This window comes from Seriola lalandi, unplaced genomic scaffold, assembly GCF_002814215.2.
Source record: "Seriola lalandi dorsalis isolate HSWRI2012SDOR001 ecotype SW California unplaced genomic scaffold, Sedor1 jcf7180002053097, whole genome shotgun sequence".
NCBI classification, from domain to species: Eukaryota; Metazoa; Chordata; class Actinopteri; order Carangiformes; family Carangidae; genus Seriola; species Seriola lalandi.
This window is the reverse complement of record NW_019523650.1, coordinates 355,869-379,177: the sequence shown is the minus strand read 5'-3', so window position 1 is coordinate 379,177 and position 23,309 is coordinate 355,869. Positions and strand designations below refer to the sequence as shown.

Genomic DNA, 23,309 nt, shown 5'->3' with positions numbered 1-23,309 from the left:
ATCTTTTGTATAACCAAGAGGCTGCAGCCAGCTGTGGGTAATGAGCCGTATCCTTGCTGTGTGTGCGTGTGTGTGTGTGTGTGTGTGTGTGTGTGTGTGTGTGTGTGTGTGTGTTTGTGTGTGTATGTGCACCCTTCAGTGCTGATGCTTGTGGTTATGTATGTGTGCAAGTGTAAGAGCATGCTGACATGTGTGTGCCTGCATGTTACTTTATACATCTCAATAAAATCTAATGGAAGGAATGGACAGAGTTTGTCTGAAGAGCAAGGAGGCGGGAGGCTGTACAGGGGGTGTCTGCCCAGAAATTAACTATTCTATTTGAGCCAGAAAGCTAGAGCAGGGTGCACCCTGCTGCTTGACTGAGGAAAACTATGCCTCGATCTGACAGCACAATTTATGATGTCACTGGGACTGCAAATCCAGAAGAAATCCTCTTTTAACTGCTCTGATAAATCTACCCGGCTACAGCGCAGGGTCAGTTTACAGAACCAAGACACACAGATACAGACAAACACACACACCCGCACACACACACACACGTGCATGAATGTGTGCAAATGCAGAAACACTCATAAAGCCAGAAAACATCATTTCAGATACTTTCTTTATAGCCTGTAATGCTGGATGATTTATTTATGTGCTTTGTGATTTTATTATTGTTTTATTTAATAACCATAACAATGGGTTTTATTTTAATGGGCTGGGAAAAGATTTGGCCTCAGAGGCCAGGTCCTGGATGAGGACCTGTGGATCTGGCCCCAGGCCACTGGCAAGCCCCCTGGCGCCTTCGCATGCAGGCAAGAGGTGGGAGCAGAGAAATAGAGAGGTCATAAAAATAAACTAATTTCAGCTCTCCAATACTTAGGAGCAAGAGACCAGGGGTTAGTTTGATTTGTGCTCCATCAGCACGCAATGACATCACCTCTGGCTGTGAGGGAGATGAGAGGGGAGGAGGGTAGAGTCAAGGGTGAGGGGAGAGAGTGATTGACTGCACCGTGGAGGTCACAATAGTAACTGGACACACATGTACACACATGTATGCCTGCACGTGCACATTCAGGCATACTCAAGCACATACACACCACAGTGCGCTCTATTGACACCTCATGTGTAAAGCAACCATCAACATAAACATAATCAGCCTCAGCAGCAACGGTAGTTTATTTTATTCTCTTTTTTTTTTTTCTTTCTCAGCTTGCATCTGTGTTACATTACCACAGCAACTCTAGCTTGAAGCCCTCAGCAACGGGTAAGTCTGGTTATATATCTGCACATACAGTATGTGCCTATAACTCCACACACACATATGGTTCTCTACATACAGTGGGTGGAGGTGTGTGTGATGGCTTAGTATACCAGAGTGTGCGTGTATGTGTGTTTGTGTGTGAACATGCATACGATATGTGTACCTGCTATATGACGGGTGATAGATGGTATGATGGGTGTACTTTACATACCTTATGGCCTGCTCTGTGAAGAGGTCAGGGTTGATAGCATTTAGCCAGTGTACAACAGAGCTGTCAGGCTGCTGTGGCGTGGATTCCTTTGCAGAATTAATCATAAATGTCCTGGAGGAATTGAGATTGCACATTTGCAATTTTGAGTGATACTTCTTCAATACAGAAAATATACCCACACCTCTCTATTGCAATGATACTTCTTCAGGTAGTGATGTCATACAGCCAAATATATCTTACAGTGCCCTCCCATGCAATTTATCTATTGTTTTTGCCATTAGCAGCCCACTCGTGTTATTTTAATATTTAGTGTGCAGTTAAATCCATGGTCATTTGAGACACAATTAGTTTCAGGGTCGGCAGCTACAGCCACATGACCATCTCTGGTCATTAAAGTACAAATACTTGGGTATAATTGGATCATATTTTACTGGAATGTAAATGAAATAACAAAAACATAATGTGTGCACAAACCTATACAGCAAAGATAGAGGTGCTGTGACAATGACGAGGACTGTCAGGAGTTGCTCACACAGGCTGTGGATTTGGTATGGCCAGTCAGATCCACCTGCGATTATGGCAATTACTGAAGAAGGACTGGAGCGCACCAACGCCTCGGGACTTTCACACAAACTCCACATAAGCTGCTCCACATACAGCAATACTGCCGTAATGTCACATCTTGGACACACAGTAAGCAAACAGAAAAGGTGAATGTATAGATGAAAACAGAAAAGATGAGATGTGAGGTAATATGTGAGAATACATGAAGAGAGAGAGGGAGAAAGGCACTGAAAGTTAACATCTCTGTCTTAAAAGGCTGGCATCCACCAGTACATCATGACATAACAGCCTCGTTGCACAGCCAGTTAGAACGCAGAACCTCCTGGTGATTTTATTGTTGGAAAAGTGTACTGCTGGCTTTGGATTTCACTATAAAAGTCAGTGCTTTTACATTTAAACACCCATAAATCTGTTCCCTCATTTGGTTGGGGAGAGCTGCTCATCATCTCTCATCTCCTCATCCTTGCTTCCCTAAATCGTTATTAGACGCACAGGGATGGACTGATACAGGAGAGCTGGGGAAGCATAAGAGTACCCATGTGAGTTCTATACACATAGGAAACTTGGAGAAGCTTTGAAAAGCCATCTGTTTAGCCTAGCCTTACACGTTACAACTGTCCCTTCAGAAACGCACACGCGCATCTCCAAGCAACATAAACCAGGCTTTGTGTTGACATCATGCAGCGCTACACATGTATACTGCACTATATCTTTGTCACTCCTTTATCCTCTTATTGTGTGTCACAGTTTAACCTGTTCATTGTCATCATTCAGCTGTTTGGAGGAAAAAAGACAAAAAAGATGATGGATAGGAGGGACACTGGAACCTGAACAGCTAGAGCGCCAATGACTAACTATGCTGACATTACATTCAGAGCTCCTCCATCAGACCCACAGGAGCTGAGTGAAACTAGGCCAACAGTGATTATCATTCATTCATTGTCATTATACAGCAGGCACAAACGTCTACATCTATGTAGGCTACACTAAGATGTACTGTATGTGAGGAAGGTACAGATAAAACAATGCACTTCAAAACATAAAAGCGTAATAACACATACGTAAATACTTGTGATCTATATTCATTGACAATTTCCAGGAAAACCAGAAAATGACTGATGAAAAAATCATCAATTTTGATTTCTCCCGGGGTTCAGAGCTCAGTCTTAACCTTTCAAACAGCAATTAAGAAAAAAAATATCACTACAAGATACATTTAATGGCTGTTCTAACGCAATCTCATTGATCATATCACATGATCAACATCAGCAGATGAAGTACTTCCAATTTAAATGTTTCTCTTTTTGCATTAAAAGCTAAGATTGAGATTGACTTTCCAACTGCTGTTTCAAAGATCAAGAACAAACCTTGAACCTCTTAAACTGACATGAACAGGAAGTCCTTAAAGCTAAAGACCCTTTTGGTGAGATTGTTGCTCTGAGATGTCTGCTCTGCAACAGGGATAAAACCTTCTACTACAGTATATGCACTTTTATATTGTGAAATTGATACTGGTGTATATCATGATTTTGTAAATTTTCTAGAAATTTGATTAAGAGAAAATAACCATAGAGGAATTTCTGTGTTGGTTCATTCTGTAAATTTGAGAAGTTCAGTCTGTCCAAAGCAGCACTATAATATATTGCAGTGGAGTACTACATTTGAGGTGTTATTATTTTAGTAGCCTACTTTGCATCACAGAGAGTGAATCTCAAATGAAAATCACATCAGGTCACAATGGCACATGATAAAGTACCTGATTTGCAGGTGTCTCTTGTATGAAGCACGGGCCCTGGCATATCTTTGCACTAGCAGCTGTAAAGTCTCTGACAGCACCTGGCCCAGCACGTCCTTGGCCATCTCTGCCGGAAGGACAGCCCACAGGTCGCTACGGAGCCCACACAGGAAGTAGAACCACATCTGCACCGAAAAGGAACAGCGCTCGCCCTGTGGAAGAGAGAGGTGGATGGGAGAGAGGGGGTAACAGATGAAGATATATTGTGATATGGACATTGACAGTGAAGAAAAAAAAGCGGAGAAGAGGATATAAAAATAGAGGGGGGGAAAGAGAGAGTGAGAGAGAAAACATGAAGGAGAAGAAAGAGAGAGACAGAGACAGAGGCAGGTCTGTCAACACCAGGATGTTTCAGTGGTCACGCCACCTGCACTCTGCACCTGGGTTTCTTCCCCCAGTGGGATTTTAGACTGCTTTAAAGTCCTGAACTGGAGAACACATCACAACAGGCACACACTTGCACACGCATACACACTCGCACATACAGAGAGCGGAAGAGAGAAGGGGAGAAATTGAGAACTTTTCTGAATAAAGTGAGCAAAGACAAGCAAGAGTGAGAAGAAAGACTGACAGACAGAGAGAGGGGGAGGACAGATGGAGAGAAGGGGATTATTATCCTGGCATCCTGCAGGTTTGTCAGAAAAGATATAGAAGGATTCAGTCATTAAACCTCCCTCTTCTACCTCTACTCATCCGAAATCCTCATGTTTAACCTCCAACAATAAACTGCTCCAGCAGTCGGTGTATGTGTGTGCACGTGTGTGTGTGTGTGTGTGTGTGGTAAAGATACTGACATGTCCAAAACTCCTCAACTTCCTCCTGTCTTCATCTCATCATACCCTTAAGTCCCTTCTCATTTTCTTCTCACTTCACCTCATCTATCTCATATTTTACTTTTCTCCTTCCTCTCCCTCCCTCTGCTCCCTGGAGCCAGTCATTTAGGGATCGCTGGTTGATGGGGAGCGTGACCAAGCTCTATGTCCGGGATTAGGCCGCCATCCTCCGCCTGTGGACTCAGTGGAGCAAACGCAGACACAAATGTTGGATTGAAACCAAGAGCAGCCACAACTACATGTGTGGCTGGGATGTTTTATCCGTTCATTCGAGTCAAACTTTATTTAACCAGCCAGGTCAACTATGAACAAATTCCTATTAAGGATGAAGACCTGGCAAGAGTGAAGACTGAATCTGGGACAGGGAACTGAGGATGGAATAAACTTGGAAGCTCATGACTGCTTTTATTTTCTTATGACATTTTGTATTCTCTTCAGGCTCTGAAGGCAAGATTCTGACACGGAAGGTAACCAAGGTCATGTTCTAAATTTCTTTTGATCGCCTTAACTGACCTCATATGCTGTTATTATAGCATATTAAATATTTCTCTGCCAACAGCTATTAATGTGTCAATATCAATGTAAAAAAAGAAAGAGGAATGTAAGCTGGAGAAGGGTCTCTCTGGAGCTGCACTGAGCTGTGAGAGAGCCAGGACACAGGGCTGTGGAATCCAGGAGACTGAAATCTGATACATACATCTACACATATATAGGCATCCAAAATGTAGATACATACATACACACAACAAATGAAACACACATCCTGAGATGCTGCTGCACACCCACACATGCATTCATCTGTACAGATGCACACAGGCATGCTTGAACAAAAGCACACACCTGCGCACAGCAGGTCTGTCTGACACCAGTGACCCAGGGAAGGAGGGAGGAACAAAGGGAAAAACAGGCAAAAGCGGGGTAAAGTAAGAAAGAGAGGGGAGGTTTAGATTGGTTTAAGGGCATAAAGGTAGGGGAGTTCCAGGGGCCCTATGTTGTTTCCAGACAGTCCCAGTGTAGACTGCAGACTTCAGACAGCTGAATCCCTGGAGCCCCGGGGCAGCATGGAAGCCACAGATGTTCTCAGGGAGCTCAGAGTAGAAGGCTTGGTTAGAAGAGGGAGAGTGGGAGGTAAAGGTGTATTGTGGGAATGAAAAGAAGAAGCAAGAAAGCTCCAGAGTATAATTCCTAGAGTTCCTCAAACTCTACAGAACAAGCCTGCTAAGACATGTGGCATTAGAATTTTCACTTTTTACAATGAAAGTAATGAAATAAATACCAAACAATACTGGGGTTGTTTTATGTGTTACTGACTTTTTACTTCGCAGTTAATAACACTCTCACAGGCTCCACTGATTTATCTTAAATGCGATATCATATACCGTATGTCTCCGTATATTACCGTATATTTCAAGGCATCTTGGGCAAAAAAAGAAAAATCAACCAAACACGTTATAAGATATGTAAGGACATTTTACCTCATAGAAGGGTTTGGGGTCAGCCCAGTGATGACTCTCAGCATCCTGAAGAATGCAGGTGGAACAAACCTGGACACAGTAGCTGGTCAGCTGGTCTTTCAGGGCGTCCACTGTGTCTCTGTACTTCTGTATTGGCAGTAGGGTCAGGGGTCTAGGCATAGAGGAAAGAAACAAACTTTTCAAGGTTATGACAGAAAATATATAATCTCTAATACATATGGTGTATCAAGAAAAAAAGAAAGGAACAGCTGGGGTCAAGAGTACAATAGGGCACAATCCTATAATTCCAATGCATAATTGACTACTGTATATTCAGGAAGCTATCAAACAAACATGAGCTGAAATGATTAGATGAAAGAACAGATGATTTATTCTAAAAGTTCAGTGTGACATTTTATATCCTTTAAATCTGCCTGCCTTGATACTTTCCAGAGAGAGGCAAGAGTTTAACAGGGGTGCAGCGGGCTTAAAGCCAGGGGGACCGAATGGTGTGGAGAGAGGAAAGTGCTTTATGACCGGAGGGGGCACAGTGCAAGTGCAGGTGGAGGGGTGCACAGGGCCAGAGGTGGGACAACAGGAGCACCGAGGGCACCAGAGATGCCTTTAGAGGGGATCTGCAGAGAGCAGAGGTTAAGGGGGTATTATGAGGCATAAAAACTCACCAGATGTAGACATAATATGGGTGTCATTACCACCTGTCAATCATTTCCACTTTTCTTTAAAACACACTGCACCCCTCCTCTTAATCTCAAATGTACAATTTCCTTGAAATTTTAAAACTTTTCCTAATGTTTCTCATGTTTTCTGCCTGTATGACACGATCACACGTTTTGGAAACAGGAATCTCTTTGATCCATTCTTTCTTCCCTTGTCTTTGCTTATTGCTTATTAAATATCCGCCTCATTACTTGGATGGAAGTGAAAAATCATATGACAATATATACAGGATCGCTGGAGTATACTAATTCAGTCTACGATGCAATTGTTTGCAATTCACTTTAGTTTACTATCTGTTGAGTAGACTGTTGAATGTCTGATTAGGCTATTGTTGAAAAACTAACAGTAATTTTGAAATTACTGAGTAATGTGAAAGAAGAGGAACAACGAGTAATCTTGGAAACGAGGCTGAGAACGGGTACAAGAATGTGGCAGCTGTGAGAGGGCTCGGGTTTTGAACAAAACTCGACACAGCATCTGTGACGGGTGGCATACTCGCATTCATACTCCTAACTCTAATAGGAATTGATAGCAACTGAAGTTTGATGTCTGTCTGATCATCACTGTGACAGCATAACCTAACAGTCTACAGTCGCCATCTGTGGGCTTATACATCAGTGAAGTTGGTTCCAGTAAGTATTGTCTCCGTGATTATAGCACGAAGGAACATACTTTACAATTCTCGTTTCCTTAAATGCAACATTTGGTTCTTTGCTGGTAGAAAAGCGTCAAAATTGGCTTTCATCAGTTATGATGTTGTTGTTCCTCTGGCAAGGCAGCCATAACTGCTGAAACTGTAGAGCAAATGTCAAGCACTTCTAAATAGATTTTCAAGTTATTCCTTGAGATCACAATTCTTCAATCAATTGCCAATAACAGCTTTTTCATCCAGCACATGCTGTAATTGGCCACAGATAGCTGGATATCAGACAAACAGGCAGACACACGCTGTAAGATATAGATATTATAGATAGGAAAATATATACATACATAAACTCACTGCAGCCAATATACCATTCTCCTCCCACACAATCCCACCAACACAAACACATGCACACACCCTCTCCTTACACTTTAGCAGCAGTAGCGTGTGAATCTCTCAGCCTGGTGTGATAATGCTCCAGTTGTTGGTGCACATAAATGCAAGTGGCCAGCAGAGCAGGCAGGTTCTTCAAGGGTGCAAAGGATGGTACCTCCAAGGCCCTCTCCTGCACACGGCCCAACATGGCAAACGTTGCCCTGCCACACGCCTCCACAAAGCTCGATCGCACCTCCAGGAGAGAGCTGTCCCGGCAGGCTGCTGCCAAGGGTAGTAAGGCATCCGACTCAGCCATGATTGTTCCACAGAACTGATGGGTGAGATAAGGCAAAGACAAGATGAGCTCAATAATAAAAGGAAAATCTGTCAGTAAAAAAGAAAAAAAAAGACATCAGAAAGAGACCTCATTAGATGTAAATAATGGAACATTTGCAAGGAGACATCAGAATGACAAGGATTCAAGATTGAGATGAGTATTACACATGCATTTTTCTCTAACATTGCGCAAGTCATTACAGCTGAAAAGCACTGCAATTGTAGAATACAGATTTGTGCAGACATGCCCTCCACATAAACTTTGCTGCTGAACATGCATAATTGGTATCAGGTCAAATAAAGCCTTTACTTCAGAGGAACCATCAACATTTTTATACCAGCATGCATCATGTTAATCAAATCCAAACAGAAATGTTGCCGTACATAGGTGAGAGGTGAGTGCGTCAGACGTGCAAAGAGGAAAGAAAAGAAAAGGTCAGGCTAAGGTTTCAGTGAGAGAAGAGAGAAATATGTTTCAGCAATGCAAAAGACCTCTAGCTTACTTTATAAACTGCCAGAGCAACAACCAAGACTTATCTCTTTTATCCACATTTGTCCTGGAGATAGGCCTATAGGGACAGGGCTGCCTACACCTTTCCCTCTCTGGGAGACTGGGGCTAATCAAGGCGCTTTAAAATAGTTGAGTGTGTGTGCTTGCCGAGACACAGATAAGCAGTTTGGGTATCTTCTGGTATTTATTTAAAGCTGAAATCTTAATGTTTTTAATTAATATAATGATAGCATTGCATCAATCAACATGGTTGACATGATACTACATTTATTCATTCTTCTGCAAGTGAAACAATTTCACAAACATGGCACTAGATTTCTGTAGCAGTGTTTATGTGTGTGTTTATGTGTGTGTGTGTGTGTGTGTGTGTGCACGCGCGTGCGTGCATGTTTGTGTGTGTGTTAGGATGGTGTGGTCCTGATGCATGCATATATTGTGTGTAATAGTTTAACATGTATTCTGCAGACAAAGCACCATGTACTGCAGAGAACAAGTTGCACACCAAGACACAGGAACACCTTGACCCCACTGTCTCCACTACCTCATGTGCTTCCTATTGACATCACATTGAGAACGATGAAAGATGATCGGCCAAGTGCCAAGGAGTCACATGTGTGTGAGTTCAAATCCAAATTTATACACCTATACATGTGAGTTATGTGTCAGGCAGATTCTTAAAAAGCCTTTAAACAAAGCATATTCCCCATAATCCCTGGAGCTACCAACCCCCATCACACGGAGGGGGAAAAAAAAATCACCTAAACTTGATGCCAGTTTAATCAATCAATCAATCAAAGCATGTACTACTTGTGTCTGGAGTCACACACTATTACTTGACTTACTGTAGGGCTGATTGGGAGGTTCGACATTCTGTCAGATCAGGGCTCCAGCATGTGTACACAATTGACAATCTCACAATCTCTTTACACAATATTCTCCAGAAAAGCTTCCAGTGTGGTTAAAAGGCCTGGGAACAATGACTGTTTGGACAACAGTCAATATCTGACTGCATGTAGTCATTAGGAGCTTAGCTTAGCGAGAGAGAGAGCAGAGGCAGACACAACACTCAGCAATACCTGGGTGAAGGAGAGACCCTGGAGAAGCATCTCATACACATTCAGTTTTGGCACGCACGCACGCACGCGCCCACACACACACACACACACACACACACACACACACACACACACACACACACACACACGTACTGAGCAGACAGTCGTCCTCACACAAAAACAACTACACGCATGCGTCCACGTTGAAGTCAGACTGAAACCTTAACTAGCTAAGATCAAAGCCTGGAATCCCACCAGGACTATTGCAGCAAGGTGAAAGAGATTGTGTGAAGTTTTTAAGTGTTAGGGAGGCCTGTTTGTGTGTGCAGAATTTGGAGTAGACAGACAAGTGGAGAACTGAACACGCAGGTGAGGGGTTCAGTGAAGTCTGCATACAGAAAAGGCACCTCTGTTGCTATAATAGAGAGCTAGCATCAAGGTTAGAGGGGCCCACCCAAACAAGAAGAGTTCAATCCCTGATTCTGACAGGAGGGCAAGTTCCAGCTGTTGAACGCAGGGTACTTGGCATTCGGCACACATCTGACTGCCAATAAAAAAAAAAAAGTTCACTATCTAAAGTACTCTGATGGAAAAGCAGTATCATCACAGCCTGCATATGTATGGTAATACAGACAGTGAAGTGGGTTCACATGAAAAAAGTGAGGATTGAGGTATGAACATATGAATATAAATGTGTGAAATATTGATCCATCATAATGCCTTTGAACCGGCCATATTTCATGCTTATACGTCTTGTATAGTAATTTGCTCTCTGCTCAAACACTAGGGCTACTGTCAAAAAAGGACAGGGGGGGAGGGGGAAAATATATATATAATATCTTACAGTCTCGTCTTGGATGTCTGTCTGGCTCCGTGTTATTGAATGCAAATGCATGCATGTATAACCTTTGGGTTGAAAGGCCCTCATCTTTGAAGCGTTGACCTACACATAAATACGATGTACAGGTCCTGAGCACAGACAAATTCTGACGCTCGTTAGCAATGAAAGCCACAACTACTGTCAGTGTGAAGGGCTGGGGGGGGGGGGGCAAAGATAAAAGTCTGTACAAGTGTGCAGCGCAGAGGTGAGTAGTGGATAGCAGAAGAGTTTGAGGGAGCTGGCTGGACGGGAAGTTTGCTGATTGTTCAACGATTGCAAAATTGGAAAGAAGAGTAAGAGAAGAGAAAGAAAAAAACAACATAGTGTCATTTTAAAAAGAAATCCCAAACACTGGGGATCCTTTGAAGACTTAGACACTAAGCCTGGTCTCACATCAGACACTGGTCTTCCTGCTGAGAAAAGTCCATTTCTGGTGTGTACTTCACCTCTCCCTGCCATTTCCCAGGACCTCTCCTCTCATGCCTTCTCTCGCACTATCCCTTCCTTATCTTGCTCTCTACCCTAGCCTCTGTGTATATCTGTGTATATCATCTGTATACCCTATACTTTCGCCTATTCAACACCTTTCTCTACACACCATCTAGTCCTTATAATATCACCCTTACTGGTTCGTGGTTTCCCCCTGTCTCTCTTTTGTCCCCAGAGCCCTCCCCTCAAGTAATACTGATGACTCTTCCCAAGGCCCTTTCTGATCTAGAGTGTCAACTGTGTCAGGCCCAAATCATTTGGGCTTTCTATTATAGAGGGTGCTTTCCTTTGGGGCTACAAAAACCATTAATCTCCCTGGGTCTGGGTGATGTGTGTAGACCTGCATTGTTCAGCCAGGTGGATAAAGGAGGATGCATGTATGGTAAACCATGCTCATGCACAGGGTATATTAGGGCCAGACCACTAGAGTGTTTCTAAAAATTGATGCAATAGTCAGAATTTTAATTAAATTTGGTTCATGTTTTTTTCTTTGAATTTTCATTTGGAACTTGTAATCTAAAAGAAAGACAGAAAAATAAAGACAATGGGATTTGACTTTTGCTTGTTAACAAGCACGAGTCCTTGCACTGTATTAGAGTTTTCATATTTTTTTTTCATATATAACTATTATTTCATTCAATATTGTATAAATATCTGTGGCACAAAACGAATTGAAGTAATGTAAAAACCTTAATCCTTGCTATCAGAGTTTTCATGTGGGATTTCGTGACATATAATGTATCTAACGACACAGACGACACACGTGATGATGATTCCAAATATTATCTCACATCTACACCACCACTTTCATGTTTCATCGTTCTCAAGTGCTCGCCAGGCTGCAGACGCTATGTGCTTCCAGCTGTGCTAGTGGCCATCTACAGAGCAGTGTGTCTTTCTCAAGCAAAGCATCTACTATCTGTGAGCACAGTGAAAAGAACTGCTTAAAAGTCAGTTTTATTTCAGCAGTTGCAGAAAGTCACAAGGTAATTCAGTGATAACAACATGAGAGAAATATAATGTGGAGGGGGCGCCTTAATTAAGTTAGCTCTGCTTCACACCATGGAGAAAAGAATAGAAATGGCAAAGTCCTATAATTAACCCAATGAAATAGATTAGTCACCTTACTCTAATTACTGGTCAGAATCAGATTATTTATGTTCATGGAAACACAACTTGATAAAGCTTCTAGTTTACCTGTCTAAACTGCTAACTACAGACTTGGAAATCCATCTTTAAAACATGTCTGCAAATCAGGAAGGGATAAATGAAAATGAAGGTAAGCTAGTGCTCTTTGCTGACAGAAAAAGGAAAACATGAAATCCTGTAACCCAGTGCTTTTGGCTGTGTGGACTTTTGTCTTTGCAACTGACTTTGTTACCATGTTGTAAGTTAACAAGCTTGCTAACTCTTGCTAACAAGAAATATGTCGGTTTTCTCAGTTTTTGTCTAGTTTTAGTCAGTGTACTTATAGCACATTTAATTTTTTTTATTTTGGTAGTGAACCCTCCACTTTGTTACATCAGGATTACAGAGGTGCCTTTGAGAGGAAAACTAAAAGGATAGGTCAGATGTGTTTTCCGTTGTGTTTTTCTGCAGTGGCGGCCAGCCGGGAGAACCGGGTGATTTCGCGGTGGCCTGAGGCTGGTTTTGGCTTGTGCCCTGAACAGTCAACCAGCGATAACATATCAAGTAGGAATGAGTTGCCAGACCTCTTGCATCACCTCACCTGTGTATGATTCTATACCTCTCTGAACTGCTGCAGTGCGTGTCCACACTGCAGTGCTGCTACTGCCAGCCTTATCTTTCTACACTGTTTGCCTTTGACAATGGCTATCAATACTAATAATTATCCAATGCTGATGAGCGAGCAGGAAAGTGAAAAGTTCAGAAAGCAGTCACATGATTTTCGTTTAGAGCCATGAGAGAGAGAGAGAGAGAGAGAGAGAGAGAGAGAGAGAGAGAGAAAGAGAGAGAGAGCCGCTGCCCTTCACCTAATGTTCTTTTAACTAATTGACATAATTATAAATAAATGTGTGTGTGTGTGTGTATATATATATATATATGTATATATATTCATATTTAAATATTTCTGCTATGACTGTATAGTACACATGTAGACTTTCTCCTTTAATAACATGTAATTGTGAAAATAAATAACTAAATAAATTAAAGTAAATAATAATAATAATTTGACTTTTTTTTTCATGTTTATTTGTCTGTCACAAATGTTTGCATTTTGTGATCTGGATAACTTTCCTCCCAGATGAACAATGGCCAAATTGCCAAATTTATAACTAGTCAGCACCTGTTACATCAACTTATAGCGTTAGCCTATAGAATTAGAGGTCTGATGGTTTGTGTGGGTGGCCTGGGTTGGAGTCAAATTCCCAGCCTGAATTATTATTTCAGTTTGCCCCTGTTTTCCTGTATAACTTCTGAGATGATCCAGTTTTCACACTGCTCACCGTGAAGCCATCGAACAGACATTGTGGATGTTGTAATTTAACTCATGTATTGCCTCTTGTCTAGAGTGCATTTGCGTGTTTGAAACTCACTATGAAGGAATTCTGACTCAATGTCATTAACAGAACTATAGTCTACTTAATGAAGACTCATAAATAAAACAGTTAAGACACCACTCTTAAGAAGCACTGGATAACTACACTCTAACTAACTGAAAGTGCTTAAAGCATGTCCTCAATCACATCTGTTCAATATTGAATAAAAGAGAGTACCTTGGCTATCATTTTGGGAGTCTCTCTCTCCGAGTACGTGTAGAAGGAGTCTTCTTTGAGATGTGTGGTGCTGGCAGCGACGGCGCTGTGTCCACTTGTGCAACACAGGATGACGGAGGTTTGTCCTGAACGATATAAGGCCTCTTCCTGCTGTAGACTCTTGGCACAAACATCATCCAGTACCACTTTAACACAATGCTCCATGTGAGGGACCAGTCCCCTAAATGCTGACCTCCAGTTAAACTCCAGAACCTGTGCCTGAAAAACAGGAGCCAACCGCCAATTAATATCTGAGTGCTGAAGAGAATATTTCACCTGTTCTACTTCACTGCTATAAATTGTCTTGCCTCTTTGTAATTATAGAAAAAGATAATAGGGCTTAATGACATTGAATAGTTGTAATAGATCAGAAACTTTCTTGCAGGGTCTTTCAAAGGAGCAATGCAAAAGACTCACCTCCGGTGTGTGGAGAAGTGTTTCTGCTGTGGATTTCTTGCAGTCCGTTGTCATGTCTGAATCCTCTCTACTCTTCTTCAAGATGCCTAATTGACCAATATATTTTTTTAAATGCAAACATCATGTAATACATCTTAAGAGACATTAAACAGTATCTGTGTCAGGTCAAGCTCTCAAATCATGTCAGTGAAATTTTACAAGAGACCTCTAATTATACAGAAGTTATCCCAGTTTGAAAAGGAAAAGCTATGTGGCGGGTATCTGTAGCATCTTTCAAATCTATGCATTATTTAGCATGACTATTTCCATATCACTGAATGATGTTATGTGTTAAAAGCCTGACTGAATGCCGAGTGCGGTAACATGAAAGCAGCTGTATGTAACTCAGAGCTAGATATGGGACACATTGCTCCCCTCTTCCCCCACTAGCCAAAATGAGACACAGTGACCAGAGTATAACTGCCTTAGAGGGAGCAGAAACAGGCAGTAAATGCTAATGGCGACTGCTTTGCGAGTCTAAAGTTGGGACTTAGATTTGATTTGAACCCAGATAGTATCAACTATATATGGGGTAATTCCATGAGGGGGGATTGTGTGGGGGAGGGTAGGGGGGTGATGTGAAGACAAGCATACAGGATGTTGGGTTGGGTTGCAATTAAAAAGCGTGAACATCAAGGCCGCAGTTTCCTAATCAGAAGGCGAAGTGTAAGACCCCAGGCGAGGCAATTTAGCCGAACAAGACCGCATGGAATGGAAGAAGGAGGAAGCAGCAAGCGCATCACTTTTTGACCTTTAAGCCCATCTGATGAATTTCTGGTAATTAAGCCGTTTGATTGCCTGGAATTAATGATTTGGATAACTGCCCTTTAAAGGCTGTTTACCTCTCTGTAAATTGAGCCTTTCTGCAAGTCTTGTTTTTGTAAATGTAACCTTTATGGAAATTACCCCATGTACCAAAAGCTTTCATTTAACATCTCTGCAGCAGCAGTTCAAAGGGGAGAGAGGAAAAGGATACTAAAGGCTTATATAACACCCAAGATAATTCCCGACTCAAATAACACATTTCTTCAGACACAACTCAGACGTCGCGCTAGAACAAGTAACAATGTGTGTGTGTTTGTGTGTGTGTGTGTGTGTGTGTGTGTGTGTGTGTGTGTGTTTGTGGGGGTGTAACTTCACTGTTTATGCCTGGAGGAGTGGCACACATGCCGGGCTGTAGCCACAGTTTTTAGAAATTGTGAGGTCAAGATCCCTCCCCACTGTAACCTCAACTTACTCACAGAACAAAGTCTGCAATTTTGTAATTACTGGAATTATTAACATTTTAATTATTCATTATCTGTTTGATAATTTTCTGCAAATTCCAACTCCTACTTGATGGTCTAAATGGTGTTTTAAAATCTGCTCCCCACTGTCATGTTAGCAGGGAAACACTGAATATATTTCAATATTTTTTTGGCCAAAAAATTGTGAATTTTAGGGACAGGCATCTTGGATCAGCCTTTAAAGTCTCTGCTATTTTTACATTGTAAAATAGAAACTGCACCTCAGGTCACTAAGATTTCCCAAATTCACAGAAAAAACGCTGAGAGTATGACCTCAGCGACCTCAGTGGTAGCTACAGCCCTTATTACATGTCTAATATGTATACACGTGTGTATTTTGGAGGGATGGGGTCTTACCTTTTACACAGGGAGTGTCTCCTGTACAGTTAATGAAGGTCATGTTAGTGACCAGCTCCTTCACATTGCTCTCAAACCCCAGCAGAGTGCAGGCCAGCTGGGTTAACGCCCTCAACTGGTGGGAGGTCAGACTAAAGCTCCTGTTTTTTATGGGAAGCTCCATTGGTACTGTGAGGGGGGAGAAAAAAAAAACTGAATGTAAAAGAGGAAAGAGATAAAATAAACAGTGCATATGCTTGTGAATGTGTGACTGACAAAGAGATGGAGGAGGGAGAGCTGCACTACAGTTTACAGTTCAGTAAAGCAACAAACAGTTTCATGAAAATAGGTTTTCAACCCAACCTCCCAACCTACATGCACTCATCAGAAAACAACCCCATCCTGAAGTCTTGCCTCGCACGGCACCTCTTATAAATATCGACCCATTCATGTTTTCCCAATACACAGCATAAACAAAGAGACAGTGAAAAAATATGCAAAACTTTGCTCCCTGAGAAGTCACACATGCACATCCTTCTCTCTCGGCACAAAACTTTTCTCCCCGTAACCCGCCGATGACCCCCTCGGCAAATATGGATTTCCCATTTTGGAGGCTGCCAAAGCCATCACCCGGGGGATGTTCCGCATTAAGCTGGAGAATGGGCGGCTGGGAGATGCGTTGCCATACTTCCAGACACATGCACAAATACTTTTGTGTGTCCGCTTAAATGAGCTCCTCCACTGCAAAAGCATTTGGGAATGGATGAGCTCAGTATTAGCCTTGACTCTGAAAGCAGAGAGATGATTGAGCGTTGAGAAGGAAAGAAAGAAGAGGGGGGGTGCACTTTTCCAATAATTGTAACATTATTGCCTCTGGATCCTAATGTAATTTTGCCATATTGTTAAACAAAAACTGACAATATGACAACACACTGTCCCCAAGGAAGCTTGGTTTAATCATGCATGAGGCTTGGCTCGGTGTGTGTGCAGGCACTTGTGTATATTAACATGAGTGTTTATGAGTGAGAGTCGATGAGTTTTTGTGTGTTTGTGTTTGTCGAATGAGCACACACGTGTTTATGTGAATGTAATGCAGGGCATTATGAATAACTTCATTTGCAGAAGATACTTTTACACATATTCGCACATGTCAGTCTTGCAGGATAATTGCCACACTGCAACCAGACTGCGGTCACCGTAGAATATATTCTGACCTCAAGTTTGTTTGTGTTTACAAGTCCAAGTGTATACATGTATTTATGTGCAAGTGTGTGCACATATGCATTTGTGTGTATGTGTGTATGTAATTAAGCTGCATGGGTCTGCAGCTCAGCAGCTCCTCAGTAATGGGGTCCAGTGGGAATCTGTGCTAAAGAGACTACCTCATACTGCATGTTTACATGCGTGACCTGGCTGACACCCACATGCCAGCCTCTTTCTCTAGCTTACACATTCAAGCACGCACAACCAATCATGTCTATTTCTGAAGTCACCAGCAAATCAACAGAGCTTTCCGTGCCTAAACACAGGGGCAAACTAAAGCTGTCAACAACTTGAGAGTAAAAAAATCTCAACCGGATAAGACAGGGACACATTTCAGAGAGAGGCGCTGGAGTCTCTTAAAAGCTATCACTACAACCTTCTGTGGGGCATTCATCTGAGCATAGCAACTATTAACCAACACTTCATCTGGAGCATCAGCTTTTCCAGAGCATCATCTCTGTCTGTCTTTTTTTCTCACTATTCACTCTATTCATTCCCTCAACCTGTGACCCTATGACTGGTTCACTTGCTCACTAAGTCACACTCTAAGTAGTCGCACATGACCTTGATGCTTAGCAATGCCTCAGCCTCTCATCGAGCTCTGCCGCCCAGGCTATATAGGTATTTATAGTCGCCTCCCTAGCCAAATAGCCTTATAGCCATAGCAGTCTAGTACACAGCCATCTAAACCTCATTATACCTTTGTCACAACAGTGACGCCAAATGGAGGCTCTCATAGCTGGTTGATGGAGAGGGTGTGCTTAAAAGCACCCAGGTGTGTCATATAGCGTAGAGCATAGCATGTCTCATGGACTAGAATGAGGAAGGGCACTAGGAGGCAGAAGAGTTCAACCAAAGGTCAGTGTACTGAGAATCAATAAGGGAGGGCTGGTGCTGAAAGCTGGGCAAAAATGATATGTTTATAAAAGAGCCCATATGACATTATAGTGTGAGGATGTTCTTATGAACAAAAAGAAAATCAATGATCAGTCATACTACTCTGATACTCATAAAGCAGTATGAGTCTTATCAGAAGCCCTCAAAGCAAAGAAACATATGTCAAGCAGTGTGCCATTCTAAATGTGTGAAATAGAAAACAGTGTGTGTGTGTGTGTGTGTGTGTGTGTGTGTTTGTGTGTGTGTGTGTGTGGTGAGGGGGGGCTTTATGTTTCATATGGAGCAGAAACATTGTAAAAAATGTCTGAAAATACCAAACTCTGCGGGTCTACAGTGGCCAGTTTCAGTTTGTAGCTTTTAACAATGACAACAATGTAACACAAAAGGAAAAAAAACAAATAGAGCAGGTATTTTTGGCGAGCCATCAGTCTTCTCCTTGTCTGTCTCTCCTGTGGGTTCCACCATCAGCTCCACAGCACACTCTCTGTCTCACACACACACACACACACACACACACTGCTCTTGACTGGCAGGGAACAGAGAGAGAGGGGAGAGAGGAGGAGATCTAGGGGAAGGGAAAGGGGTGGTGGTAAGGGATGAAAACATGAGGAAGAGAGGGAGGGAAAGAGAGGGAGGGGCGGGATAAGGGAATTCCCTTAGCAGTTGTTATTGATTCCGGTGTTTACGGGCGAATAGTTTAGTGCCGTTTACAAAACAGAACAGATGCAGCCAGTGAGCAAAAAGGTAAACAATTGCTGTGTGGCGGGCTGCCAAATCCCCAGTCTGATGTATTAAACTCACGGTGAAGAGCATTTCCCCTTTGGCTGCACTTATTGCCACTTCATTTCCTCTTCGCTCACATACACACTCTCTACTTTTTGCCACCTCTCCCTCTCTCTCCCTGTGTCTCTCTCTTTCTCTGTTGTTCCCTCGTTTATCTGAGGAAAAAAAGGAGAAGGGCGTAGGGCGCTTTTTGCCGTCTGGCTATTTCTTGTCCTTCTCTGACCCAGGAGGCCCAGTTCTTCCTAACAGAGCCATTAGTAGGGGGAATTGCATGTGTCTGACATGGCCGAAAACCAATTATTAGACACTTTCTACCAAATGATGCCCAAGTCTTTGGGGAATGGGCAATCATGCAATAATTTAGCCACTGATTTAATTTCTCTCCAGCACAGCATCTCTCCCCCTCTCATCCTCTGTCCCTCATTTTCCTCTCTTTCTCTCATTCTGTCTCTCTGTAGTGTAAATCAGACCATCAGAGGGGTGGTCTGCTTCTCTCTTACCACACTACCCGGCTGGCCTCCAGTATCTTATCATGTGATCACTATTTATGAAGAAGAGTTTTCTGTTTGTGCAGATTTGTGTGTTGTACAGCACCCTCTAGTTTGGTTTCATTAGATCCAGAGAGAAAAGGAAGAAATAATTTCAGAAGGTAAGCATTTTTAGCACATCTTACATATTAGAAATAAAATATGCTTTATGTATTGCATAAAATGCATAACACTAAATTAGACATATAATAAAAAAAAAGTTGGTAAAAAGTCAAAAGTAATTTTTTATTAACATCCTGGAAGCTGCATTTTGGACAAGTTGTAGGTGCCTAAGAGCTTCTATGAGTAGGCCTAAAAAGACAATAATCTAACCAGCGGAAAGTAAAAGCATGGATCAGCTTTTTGAGATACTGTCTAGACATCAATCCTCAGACCCCATCTCAGATGATAAAAGAGTGATGTGATGTGACTGTTAAAATTTAGATTCTAATCCACAACAACACCCAAAATCTGACCTGATTCTAAGGATCCAAGGACTGAAACCACGTATTTCTGATTTGTTTTTATTTGTTGAAGTCAATCTGTTCATTAAATGCCTTCAAACTCTGGGTTGATGGGATCATAGTCAACAGGCTATGGAAAGCTATGAAGATTTGGATGTTATCTGTATAGTTATGTTAATTACTAAGCATTGGACTTCTATAAAATTGTTGGACTCATGATGGACAGATGGAAAAAAGTCAAAATGATATAGCAAAACCAGAAGAATAGCCTGTTTTGGAATAGTCTTCTTCCTTCTCAAAGCTGGTGCCTACATTACCCACGATGCAACTCACTCCACTGCTGACAGTTCTGTCAGATATTAGGATGTGTGCTCAAGCCACAAACCTCAAACTGAGAGGGGGGGCAAACTACAGAGGTTTGGTAGACACCACACACTCAGATTGTGTTCATTTTCAGACACAACCAATGCTGCCTCCAGTTCAGTTGTGAACGCGATATCTCAGTAACACATTTTTAACACATTTAACACATTTCTTCATATTTGGAACAAATGTCCGCTTGAATTTGAAATGACTGAAATAATTACATCTTGGTGGTCAAAGGTCAAAGGTCAAGGTCACGGTGACCCAACAAACTAAATTTGATATCTCAAGACCACCTTGAGGGAATTTATTTAGATTTAACACAAACATTGACTTGGACTCAAAGATGAACCTCTTAGAATTTAGTCGTCAGAGCTCAAAGGTCAAGGTCACTGTGACCTAGCAAAACACATCTTTGGCCATAACTCACAAATTCCTATAATTGTATCTTTATAACACTTAACTTAAATGTCTACATGGATAAAATTAAGAGATGGGTTAGGGTTGTGCCATTCTAATGTTCTACAAAAACACTTTGTAACTCAGCAAGGGGAGATTGTGACCATATTTCCTGCAACTTGGCTGGTTGGCGGAGGCAAACAACTGTGAGGCGGTAATTGTAGTTTTCACATACGCAATGCAGGACTCCTCAAGACCTGTAAACAGGCTTTGGTGTGTAAAATCAGTGCCCTTCCCCTTTGAACATAAGCACATGGATATTGAATAGGAGGGGGTTAAGTATTGACCCTTATGGGACTCCACATTACAAACATTAATAGGCCTGAGGTTAACCCAATTCAAAATAGTTCCTGAACTCCATAGTTCACGTAAACTGTGAAAGAAGAGCTGCAAAGGGCAAAGCAGCAGCAGTGAAAACAAAGCACCAATAGACAACTGGACATGACTCAACAACTCTCCTGCAAGTTTCTCCCACAGTGGCCATTGTGTGCTTTTCTTAGCCCACTGCTACAGATGTTAGCCACTATAGCCAGGCACTTAAATGTCAAATTGGGCTGGTCCATCCCAATCTTGTGTACGTGAGTGCATGTGTATTTGTGCACCACTTCATTCTTGTCATTGGGCTTTACTCCAAGTGTGTAATGCTATGGCTCTTGAGCAATTCTGTGTGTTTCTTTTTGTGCCTGTGTTTTTCTGTCTATCCATGCCTCCTTGTGTGTTCATCTCATAGGGTGTCAAGCAGGGTCGTGCAGGTGCCTTGGGGTACTTCTGTGCTTGTATGTGTGCGTATGTGGGTAGAAGGAGGCTATGAGCCACTGTGGACCGCCTGCCAGGCCTGTGACAGCTGGGGTCCTCTTCGTCAGTTGCGGCCCACTGCTCGCTCAGACAGCCTTATTATGGGAGGCCTCCTGCTGTGATTCCCCCAATACACACTCTGACACACGCATGCACACATACACACACACAAATCACCCAAGCCCCAGTCTCTTGTGGCTCTATCCCTGGGTGCTGTCCAACCAGTCCACAGCAGGGGCCACCTGCCCTTCACAGAAGGGGAAAGTAGCAATATTTGATATCTCAATTAAGTTGCCTTACCAAGAAGGAGGTGTAGTCGTGATGGTGGTGTTTTTGTTGTGACAGAGAATCAGGGCAAGCCTTCTTCTGCTTTATATTTGTTTTTCTGTCCTCCTCTGTGTCTGTCTTTGTTTTCGTCTCTCTTTGTGGTGAATATTGCAGTGACAGTAAGATAGGGGTTAAGATTTCTCTGGCTTCCCCCGCGTACTTGAACCAAGCAGCCTGGATGAAGAACACCGAGGAATGTATTGTCTTGATGGGAGCATTTCATTAAAACCCACTTGTTTAGTGCCCTTGTTCGCATTATTGTTTTCAAGCCCTCGGCGAATCACACTGACTCTTCATCACGAAGTGCTGGCTGCTCTCAATAAGCCAGCCATTTTTGTCTGTGCTTTCTCAATAGAAGGTGCCAGGAAAATGTTCATATCCTTGAGCTTTTCAAGAGTGATACACAAAAGCTATTGTGACCACTCAGAGGAAATGGGGAAAAAAATAAATGGCATGCATAATACACATTCTCAAGGGCCATGAAACATATTCTTTTCTGTGATTTCATTGGACCATGATTTAGAGAAAATGAACACTGACACGTACACACATGAACACAACCAGAGAGCAAAGACCCAGCTCTTCTCATTAAGATTAGTAAACAACCGCTTGCTTGTGTGGTAACTTTTTTAAACAAGGCCCTCTCAGCATCTACAAGGACAGGAAGAGAGCGGCATAAAAAAGAATCATCCATAAACTGGAAGCATCACGCCACATGTGCATACAGACACACACAAACCCTCCTACCTTGCACATAATTACATGGAAGCATGCGGGTGCACGTCCCTGGCTGACAGTGTGTATAAACTCAGGCAGAGATATGATCTAGTGAGGAGCTGCTCTTATTAAATATTAACAAACGCCATTCCCAAGTAGCCTCAATCCCCACAAGCACCTCCAATGCCAGTCAGAGCCTCAGCCTAGCTATCTCGCGTCACTACAGAACCTCTCTCCCCGCTGAATAGGCTGCTGTGCTTTCTCTGAGAAAGAGTTCAAAGAGCCAGAAAGGGCGAGGAGGGGAGGGGGGTTGCAGTGGGGGTGAATGTGCTTGCTATACATGTTCTAACTCAATCCTTTTTTATCTATAGGGAGCTGCCGACGTCGTCATATGGGGAAATTAGTGGAAGTGGAATTCAAATCAGTACTATCAGAATGGGGTTGTGAAGTGTTTGAACAGAATTTCACAACCTCGACATCACCCCTGTGGTCGATTGTTAGGGAATAAATTGTATGTGTGTATGCAATGAAGTTGAAATGAAAGCTTTTGATGTCCTACAAAAACACGGATCTCCTATGCATACACATGCAAATTACTGATGCCATATGGAAATCTAATGATGCATTTTTAAAAGGGAGGTATTAAATTACTCTTGATCACACAATTTTCTAAGTGAGCCGGCAATTAGTGCACACACCAGCATGGACTCAAAGACAAATGGGCAGACA

General features: G+C 42.4%; 1 protein-coding gene across 1 annotated transcript in view; it reads right to left on the bottom strand.

The window, feature by feature from the left end:
- Positions 1–23,309, bottom strand: part of kiaa0825 (KIAA0825 ortholog) — a 112,716-nt gene that overhangs the window by 74,180 nt on the left and 15,227 nt on the right. Inside the window, exons 7-14 of the mRNA XM_023400961.2 lie at positions 16,007–16,174; positions 14,325–14,410; positions 13,869–14,126; positions 7,913–8,190; positions 6,125–6,275; positions 3,778–3,968; positions 1,932–2,138; positions 1,458–1,568 (exon numbers count right to left, since the gene is read on the bottom strand). Coding sequence (XP_023256729.1) covers positions 1,458–1,568; positions 1,932–2,138; positions 3,778–3,968; positions 6,125–6,275; positions 7,913–8,190; positions 13,869–14,126; positions 14,325–14,410; positions 16,007–16,174 — 1,450 coding nt within the window. The remainder of the gene's footprint in view (positions 1–1,457; positions 1,569–1,931; positions 2,139–3,777; positions 3,969–6,124; positions 6,276–7,912; positions 8,191–13,868; positions 14,127–14,324; positions 14,411–16,006; positions 16,175–23,309) is intronic.